The 10,548-nt window shown below is 39.9% G+C and overlaps 1 protein-coding gene across 2 annotated transcripts in view; it reads right to left on the bottom strand.

Annotated features, from left to right (window-relative positions):
* Positions 1-2,304: 2,304 nt before the first annotated feature.
* XRCC5 (X-ray repair cross complementing 5) overlaps positions 2,305-10,548 on the bottom strand; it is a 98,930-nt gene continuing 90,686 nt past the window's right edge. Inside the window, 2 exon segments of one of the 2 annotated variants that reach the window (NM_001257366.1) lie at positions 2,305-3,416; positions 4,214-4,288. In NM_001257366.1, coding sequence (NP_001244295.1) covers positions 3,402-3,416; positions 4,214-4,288 — 90 coding nt within the window. In that variant the 3' untranslated portion in view covers positions 2,305-3,401. 2 annotated transcript variants of the gene reach the window in all.

Genomic DNA, 10,548 nt, shown 5'->3' with positions numbered 1-10,548 from the left:
GATATGACCATTCCTTGGGCCCTGGTTGTGATACTAACTTAATATAATCAAAACCTAGGGTGACCATATAATCTATAATCCGTACCAGGACAATTTTGAGAGTGAAAAAGAGCACTATTAATTATGCTAGGTCAACAATCCATCCTCCGTAAGCTGGAATGCATGGTCACCCTGTTAAAAGTAAGAAAACCTACCCTGGGTCCTACCCTTACCTTTGATCTCATGGAGACTTTAATTTTTATGTATAACTAAGAAAACCTAGGTCCAATAACAATAGATGATTACAAAGAAGACAGCACTGGAATACTCAAGGTCTTAGAAGAAATAAGGTTAAAATAAAAAAACAGCAGCAGACCTATTTAAAAGTTGTTATGTGGCTGGGTGCAGTGGCTCATGCCTATAATCCAAGCACTTGGGGAGGCCAAGGTGGGCAGGTCATTTAAGGCCAGGAGTTTGAATCCAGCCTAGCCAACATGGAGAAACCCCGTCTCTACTAAAAATACAAAAATTAGCCAGGCTTGGCAGTGCATGCCTGTAATCCCAGCTACTTGGGAGGCTGAGGCAGGAGAATCGCTTGAACCTGGTCAGTGGAGGTTGCAGTGAGCCAAGATCGAGCCACTTGCACTCCAGCCTTGGTGACAGAGTGATACTCTATCTCAAAAAAAAAAAAAAAAAAAAAAGTTATATTCTGCCCAGGCCCTGGATTTGGAATTTTCATGAAACCATCTCATTTGTAGAAAGCATTTTAGGTTACAGTCCTTTTATGGGCATGCTCTTACTAAGCCTGAGAGGCAGGTCACAGGTTTAGCACTGTGACAGAAGCCATGCAGCAAGCAGCAGAAGCAGGACTCAAGTCCAGTATCTGGGTTAGCCCAGTGTTTCCTCCTGTACTCATGCTGTGTCCCCTCATGGCATCTGCTCTGCATGGGCCACAAGCTTGTGTCCTGAACTTAGAATATCTGGGGGAAGGCAGGGGACAACATGAAATGACGCCCACGGGAGACAGCGAACCAAACAGAACATCTGTTGCCTGAATCAAAATTAACTGCAAAGCCAGTCATTAGCACTGCACATCATCAAAACAGAAGGAGAGATCTGTGTCTATTTATTTTCGAAGTCATCCTGGACTTGGGGGAAAAAAAAATGCTGCCTAATCCCAACACGATTTTTCAATTAGTTTTCCAAGATTCTAAATCTTTTATGTAAATTAACTGGCAAAGGATTAAAACCCAACATTTAAAATAGTGATACTTAATGAGGGACAGCACATACCGTCAAGGGGGCATCTGGAAATACATGTCATCTGAGTTGTGACTTGGGTGGGGGGGGGTCACAAAGAGGATGACTCCTTTTCAAGTCAACAAATTTTAGTGACATAGAAGAAAAAGGTGACAGGGAGCATAGTCAGTGACTTGCAATTACAGACAAGCCTATCATTTGTGGGATTATTGGGTTTCTGAGGGGCAGCCCATGGCAGACTGAGGACAATACAGCACTTGCTGTCCTCCAAGGCTACACTCAACCTGGGAGTTCTGTAGATCTGCCAATCTCATTTCAGGGAAACAGGACTTTCATGTGTTCATGCAAAACATGCTGTCCCTCCTCAAAACAGTACGCTCTGATGAAGTCTACATAGCACATATACTGTGCCTGTATGAAATGGATTTGGAAAGTACATGACTCATTTAGTTCTTTCTCTCCTTAGCCTGTGAAACTAATTTCTTCCTTGAGGTATTCAGATTTAGGTGAAACAGGGTTAGAGAAGCACAAATAATCCTGCTACATTCAAACCAAGTCAAAAAGTATCAGAAGATCTAAAGGACTAAGTTGATTTAAACTTTTCCTGGCATGACAAAAAGACAGATGTTTCCAAAAAGAAATTCCCCAAACTGCCAAAGACAGGGGCTGCTGACAGAGCCATACTTACTGAGCTGATTCATATTGCTGGGAGGATCTGATAAGAGTAATGAAGATTTCAGAGATAAAAGTTTCTACTCTGTGGTTCTAAGAATGTCTCAGTTTTGTCCAAGTCACAAACAACCCCTAGGCTTTAACTAACCAGAAACTATGATGTCATCCTCTGTTGGGGTTACTTTAAATGGGCACCTGTATGTCAAGTTTGATGCAAGTGTGTATAGTATTGACAGGATGGCCTACAAGCCCAAAGTAAAGCACTCCTTTCTCTCCTCAGCTAAATGATGTTCTACCTTGCAGATCCATTTTCAATCAATGGATAAGGGTGTTCAATTCTCAGCAGAGCACTGAAGAAGTCTTTTGCAGACAATAATTAGCAGCAATTCACAGAGAAATGAGTCATTTATGCCTTTAATGTTACATGTACAAAATAGTGTATTAGCGACCACTTAAGAGGGTGCTGAAGACAGAGGTGACTGGGCACCAAGAAGTCTGTACACCAAGCAAAGAGGAATTGGAACTCAAGGCAAGAATGAGGACAAGAAAAAAAGAGAATAAGGGCTTTGTTATTTTCTTATTTAGTAAAGGAGATATCATCCAGAAAGATGAAAGCTGACTTAGGTAGAAATGGGAAAGACCGAAAAGTTACCTAAGTGTTTTAATGTAACGAAACTTTCTCTCCTTGAGGCTCTCAAGTAGAGAATCGTAAAGTGATATAATTCTAACTATTGTAGTAAATTTCTCAGTTTTTGAGTTTTTAAAGGTTCACTGATATGGCAGAGACTGGGCCAAAAGAAGGTCTTTTCTTCATGAGACCACCATCATAACTCACTGCTTAAAAGGAGTATGAAGGGAAATTGTGCTCCCCTTCCCACCCCACTTAAAGAAAACCACCTATATATAGAGCCAGAGTAATGTGGTAACTAAAAGGCCTCAACTAAAAAGAGAAGTGAATCCGTCGTTACCCATGGTTTTCCTAACCCAGCTGCTTGTTGGGAGGAAGCAAATGCTATTGCTTGCTCAACATCAGTTGTGACAGCTGTTGGAGGATCAGGCAAAGGAGGACTCTGGAAAGGGTTAAGAAACTCATCAATAACGGTGCCATGGTTCCACATGAGACACTAATCACATCACAAGGGCTGCAATTGTCACCGATATACTAGTACTAGGTCAAGAAGATAACTACTTTCCAGAACTTCAAAGCATGTATGTAATATACAAAGATTAGTAAGACCACAGAAGAAATAATACACCAACCAGAAAATAACAATGACTCTTTATAAACTTGTATGGGGTCTAAATTATCCCTTGTAATATATATGTGTGTATTCATTCCACAGAGAATTAAGGTGATCCGCCTTCGGGTAACCTGCTGGGAACTTCTTGAGCTTTTGGCTCCCCTTGAATGGCTGCATCCAACTTGTTTTGTTAGAACTCCCAGCATCACAGCGATGGCAGCTCTCTTAGATTCCCCATACATCCACGACCTATATCATGTCCAACTGTAAACAAGAACAACACACTTAGAAAGGAACCAGGACAATTTCATACCACTGCTTCTCTGGTGAGAGAGGGTTTAATGAAAATGACTCTCTGCGTTGGAAGACATGCATGTACTTGCTCATTTATTCACTGCTCACTATTTTAGGAGTTAAACATCCAGGTATCCACTCATTTTAGTAATGAGAATGTCTCTAAAAAAGGTTGACATCATAGTATGTAGTGTTTGTTGGACAGTTGTCATATGAAGCTTAAAGGTGGGAAGTTTCTAAACATTAAGGATAGATATAAAAGACAATATTTACTACACAACTTCTCAGGCATCAACAACATGGTGTAACGGGGTCCAGAAATCCTCAACTGCCTATCGGTCTATTTTGTTTACATTAAGTTAATTGAAAACATTTAGGAAGTAGCCTTTTTAAAGGCTGTTTTTATTTGTTAACCCACACAAACTGCATGTTGTATTACTTATTTTTGGCTAAGAGCAATTTCAATGAATTACAACATTTTGCTACTAATGGAATAGCCTCCCTAGTTCTTTTTCAGCCCTTCAAAGGAAAGGATTAATCTGAATGAACAATATAGCTGACACCATGAAACAAAGGAATTTCCATTACGAAATTACCTATCTGATTAAATGTATAATGGCAATTAATAATGGTGTAGGGAGCTTCTGGTGTATTGAAAATTAAAACACAAATAAGCAACAAGTCTATGATAATCAGCCTTTGTGGCTGTATTTACAGCTCAGGCGACTTCAATCACAGAACACCAGGTGCATATTAAAAGTACTTACTAAATCGTCCACATCACCACCTTCTTCAAATACAGCTGCTGTGTCTCCACTTGGTTTGTCTTTGGGGGCCAGAAACTGTAAATAGAAAGTCAGTTATCACACCAAAATGGTATTTTTGCCCCTTTGAAGGAGGGAACAATCTGCTAGCATTGCCACAGGGAAACCTAAGGCAGCCTGCTTAGCAAAGTCTCACTGCAAACCGCCCAAAAGAAACATCATCCTGGCCTAAGTTCCTTTATTTGGCTTTGGGTGAGAGGCCCAGTTTTGAGGTTCAAGTAGTCCATACTAAGTTATCACTAGAAAAAGTGCTCATGAAGAGGGAGGAAATGACATGGCTTGTCAAGACAGTGACTATGTGTAGGGTCCTGTATAAGCATGGTGGACATCTGCTGTTTCCAGTTCTGCTTCCACAGGAAATAAGTTGGCTAGCTAAGGTTAAGAAAATAACCAACCATCCCAAACTAGTATGCTCTTTTGAAAGGAACATGAGAATCAAGTCAAAATTAGAATAATCTCAAGTTGAATGATGAAGAACCAGGGGGAAAAAAAAAAAAAGATTAGAATAATCTATTCTTAAATTCCACTGTGGACAAAAGCAGTACAAGGGGGACTTCTTATGAGAAATGGATGAGAAAACCGTTCAGCATCACTGTTCAAGATGTGGAGCTTCTGAAAGGCAGATATGTAATAAAACATAATAAAACAAAATAAAAACAGATACATAATAAAAGTCCAGGAAGTGGTCTGTGAGGATCTAGGAATGACACTCAGATTTTAAAAGGGTAGTCAGGTGAGTGCCCTTGAAACTTATCTGAACACTCTTTTTCCTGTCCCTCCAAGGGACAGCAGTGGGGAGCCTTTTCCTTCAAGGCATGTGGCAGCTGCCTCTAAGAGCTGGGTTCTAGCAATGCGTATCTATCTAGCAATGCGTATCTATCCTAACACAAGAAGGTGATCTTCTGGTAGCATGCCTGCCTGTAGGAGTGAGTGTTTTAGAGGGGGCAGTGGAAGGTGGGGCACTTCTACTTTTCATTTGGGGGCCAGAAACAGTAAATAGAGTCAGTTATGGTACCACAACGGGCTGGCCCCTAGAGGCATTCTGGCATTCCTCAGGGTGAGAGTGCATGGAGCAGGCATGCGGTAAGCGAACCTTTCAGCCCACTCATGCTCTCCTGTAGTTGCTTCCACCCAAGAGGAAAAAGTATAGTTATACTTTCCTCACTCTCTCAACATGAAAAAATGGTAAGAACTGCCATTCTCTACATTCCTGTTATTTTTATGGTACAATGGACACAATCATGACCTCTGAAACCTAAGACCTATAAACTAAAATATGTCTCTTTAAAAAGTCAAACCAAAGTCAACCCTGAAATATGAGGCTGCATGCAGCAAGTTTCAGGAAGCAAGAAAGCTCTGGCTGTCCTTCCATTCCTCATATACAAAAACACACACAGGTAACAAAGTGGTAACAATGGAGGTCATGTCTGCCTTAAGGTACAGGGCCTTCGTCAGCACCATGGACATAATTGTTTGTTGACTCAACCACTCTCTTGGACTTTGTTTTCCCTCAATTAAAACTACCTCACTATTCACTAACTTCTTTTTTGACTGAGCGAATAAGGAATTTATCTTCTTTTAAGGACATTTGTGGATCTTTCCATAGTCCTTTGTTGACCCTAAACTGGGCCATGTGCAAGACTGAGAATCTATGATGTAAGAGACAGAAAATCCCACAGTGGGAGCAGACAATCAGTAAGGAAGCTTCTGTTTCATTCATTCTATTTATTCTGGGTGATTATGAATAAAGATATCTGAGAGCCAAATACAGATAAATGAATAAAAAATCTATACATTCACTGGCATATGATTTATGTGTAAAGGTTAAATAAACTGTACTTTATCCTAGATACTGAAATTGGTTTTAATTTGGGGTTTTCTGGGTTATTATCATACTTTTTATGTTGTACCTCTCCTCTCCTACTCATTATCATTAACCCCTGCAGGATTTTTGTGATATCACGACTATATGGCTACAGGATAAGACTTATCCAGTTGAGGCAAGAGAATAAAAAGCAGAGTTGCATCCGGCCATAAATCTCTGTGGGGCCACAAATGACCAGTATCTTCCAAACATCTGAAAAACTCCATGGGCTCAACGGTTCTGTAGTCCACTACACCTTGTATGACCCCTTGACTTAAGGACTTATTGATGAATCTAGAAAAATCCCTGATGTGTTTTGGCACTCAGCCAAATTTAGAATTTGCAATTCTAAAATCTCAAATTCCCACTCCCTACCAACCTGCAAAGCCCCCTTCACACTGCAATTAAAGAATAAATTAACATAGGACTGGTGGCACAGTATGACCACGGTAGATATACTTAAGCACAAATGGTACATCTCTGAGACTAGGCCAAATTCCTAGGAAGAAAGGAGCAGCAGCAAAAATTTTCATCAAGTGCTAAGTATCGTCTGCAACTGATTTGCCTGACAGATCTGCTTCACATTTCTGTGTAAGCAAATTATGTTTAAAAGCTGGGCTGCCATCCATTGTCCTTCCCAATGCCCCAGGCAAGGCTGATCTCTTCCACATATCACTCCTCATCATCAGTGTTTGTAACTGTAAGTAATTCCAGCCAATGCAGTGACAGGAAAGCAAGATAGAGCAGAGAACTCAATGACTGGCCTGCTTTCTCAATAAAAGCAAGAGATTCTCTGAATCTCTTCTGCAGAAAGGGGTAGGAGTCAACTCTCATCTTTTTTCATGTGTTCCTTCCCTCTGCAACATGCTGAGAAAGTAGAGAACAGATAGAAAGGGCACGTGTGTGACATATTCCTTCTTCCTCAAACCACCATCACTTACCCGGGGTTACCATTAAAGTGCCTCCTTACCTGGAGAACTTTATGAAATGGATAACCTACTACTTTTCAAGTACACTGAAATATAATCTTGGCCACAAGCAGAGAAATGAAATCAATAACCTCTATATAGAAACTGCCAGTCCTACCTCCCCATAAGACTAAAAAACTAACTATCATCTTGTGCTCAGACCCTTACCAACCCCCAAAGTAAAAACACATGACCTCCACTGGGTTGTTTCCAACACCATCAGGTGATTCCAAAGGATTACTCACAATCTAGATGTGTAAAAAAGCATCAAAAGTCAGTTTGCATGTACTCTGCCTAAAATGACATATATTTGGGTTTCATTAATGCCACTAGTAGCTTAATGGATGCTATAAACACTAGTATGGTGCAAGAGGGAAATCCTGTAGCCTAGTGTGGAGAACACAACCCTGTCAGTTTCTCAGGAACCCTAGGCAAGCCACCTGACCTTTTCATAACTAATTTCCCTCAAAAATAAAATGTGAATACTACTACTTACCATACCTATCTTAGGGGTTGTATGAGTCTCAGATAAAATAAAGTATAAAAAACGTATTTACGGTATTGTAAGTTTTATGTTCTAATTCCTAGGAATACACTTAACATATGTCCACCAAGTAATATATACATACAGATATATATATATATGTAGATATATATCTACAGCATCTTTATTCATAAAGCCAAAGGATAAACAAGCAAATGTCCATCATTAGGAGAATGGATGAATAAATTGTGGTAAAACCATAAAAGGGACACTACATAGCTATAATCACATAATTGGTGAAAAAAGGCATGATTCCAATTATATGAAGGTCAAAAACAGGCCAGACGACTCTCAAGTGACAGAAGTCAGAACAGTGGTTCCCTTGAGGGATGGGGCTTCTGACTGGGAAGGTACCAGGGAGCCTTATGGGGTGATGGAAATGTTCTATTATTTTGATCTGGGTGGTGAGCACCCAGGTATATGAATGTGTAAGAATTCATCAAGTTGCACAGTTAAGATCTGTGCATTTACTATACACATGTTCTACCTCAATAAAAAATTTAATATCATATCTTAAATGTATCAAGTCTTAAATAAACAATGGGTAACACTGTGATACTTTCATTATTACTTTTCTTGTACTAGCAAACTACACCAGAGAATTAAGGCAGAAAATGAAAGCAGAAAAGAGCAAAGAAAAATGTCATAGGGTCCAACAGGGGCCAGCAGTTTGACAAAAATGCTCTCAAGAAATGATTCTTAACCTTTGTCTTCAATCCTTCACTAAGCTTTGGAGAATTCCTGTGCACTCCCACACACAGAACTGGATGTCCTCTTGACAGAGGGAGCATGGGCATCCTTTCTCTAGGTAGATGTGGTCGGTGGCATTATAAGTTGAAGGCGTGAAGAGTTGGCACCATAGTGTGGTGATAAGGTGACTGTAGCAGGCATCAGGGGGTCTGGATTCCAGTCAATTCTGCTGGCCACTAGCTTGCTGCGAGGCACTGAGCCAGAAAACTTTACCTCTCTAGACAGGGGTGTTGGTAAAATGGCCACATTGCTATCTATTAATGTCTGACACTAAGGTGGAAAATCCATAAATGTCAACAATAAAGAAGGATAAATTAGGCAGTTACAAGAAAAACAAGTGCTAAAATAACTTTTTTTTTCATAGAGCTTACATCAAATAATTATTTAGACATAGCTCAGCCTCTTGGAATCTGGTAAAAAAAAAATAATAATGATGATCCCAATGCCATGGAGATAAATCCTCTTTCTTCACTGCTTTCTCAATACTAAAGGATAATGAAGGACTAGGGCAGTGCTAGAACTAGATTCCAGGCCAGTGACTTACTGTGAGCTCTCAGACACACCACTCAACCTCTTCTACCCACTACAGAGCCGGGAGAACTGACAGATGAAGGGCACACAAAGGCTATACAAAGATTCTACCAAACAGCAAATGCTAATGCCATATCTCATCATACAAACTAGAAACAGAAAAAGTGGATGAACTGACAGCTTATAACAATAATAAAAATGAACATTAAAGAATGATAATATTTATGCCTAGGTTTCAAAATTAAATGAGAGGTACCAGGAAACTTAAAAGAAAGTGACTGTCTAAACTTATGCCATGGAAAAACTTTCTATTTCTGTAGCAGAGCTGACTTCCTTCTATTTCTCAAAGGATCATACAATCCACATATTTCTAGAACACACTGGAGGGTAATAGCTCTTAAGATGTTATACAAATGTAAAGTTGTAATTTAATTTTCACTTAAAATGAACATCCCTGGATAATTACTTCCTTTCAAATGTCAACATTTAATAGCAAGAATTTGACAGCTTGCTAACTTTAAATAACTTACGGGAAGTACCTCAAAAGAATTTAAATGGACTGTGAGGATTGTTCTTTAACCTCACTGATTATAGTCAAGTTTCCTTAAATGATTATTTGGGAAGTGACCAAATTGAACATTTGAAGGCAATATAAATGAATATTTCAGTGCATGGTCAAAAGGGATTATACTTCTCTCACTTGGCTAAGAGAAATAGCTAAAGCATGTCTCTTCTATTAAAACCACAAGGAATCAGCTTCCTTGAGCCAGAATCTTCCTCCGCAATTCTCCCCATTATCATCTACATGTATACTCCTTTTTCTACACTTCTCTCCAAAAATCAACAGATGCCATTTAAACGCATTTTCAGGCCAGGAATGGCTGGTATTACATGCCTATAATCCCAGCACTTTGGGAAGCCAAGGTGGGCAGATCACTTGAGGTCAAGAGTTTGAGAACAGCCTCGCTAACATGGTAAAACCCACTCTCTACTAAAAATACAAAAATTAGCCAGGTAGGGTGGTGAGCACTTGCAATCCCAGCTACTCGGGAGGCTGAGGCACAACTACTTGAACCCGGGAGGCAGAGGTTGCAGTGAGCCGACACCATGCCACTACACTCCAGCTTGGGCAACAGAGCGAGACTCTGTCTCTAAATAAATAAATAAAAGCATTTTTAATATAAAAGATCAAGTTTTCACTCTGGAAAACAAAATAAAGGGTTCATGTGATATTAAAGCAGACACAAAAGCATAATCTCACAGTAAGGCACGATATAGTGACGGGGGTGGGGGGGGGTACTCACCACTACACTAACAAGAACTGACAGACATAATACAGTGTACACTGAAGGTGAGTCAAAATTACAGGGTCTACTCTATGACTTTCCAGGTTATTCTAACCACCACCTTGGTTCTAGGCACAGAAAGTCATCTGTTGAAATGAAGTAGACAGGGACTACTGTATTTTAGAAATGACTGGTCCAAGATTCCACTTATAAAACTTAATCCACTTGAAAATGAAGGTCTGGTGTGGTGCACAGGAACATGCATTTTAATTCTCTTGCTACCTCCATGAGCTCCAAGTGTAACCTTTACCTTTCTGGGGCTTGGCTTCCCAGAG

The sequence above is a fragment of the Macaca mulatta genome, chromosome 12, assembly GCF_049350105.2.
Source record: "Macaca mulatta isolate MMU2019108-1 chromosome 12, T2T-MMU8v2.0, whole genome shotgun sequence".
Lineage (NCBI taxonomy): Eukaryota > Metazoa > Chordata > Mammalia > Primates > Cercopithecidae > Macaca > Macaca mulatta.
The sequence above is the reverse complement of the archived record's forward strand: the minus strand, read 5'-3'. Positions and strand labels throughout refer to the sequence as shown.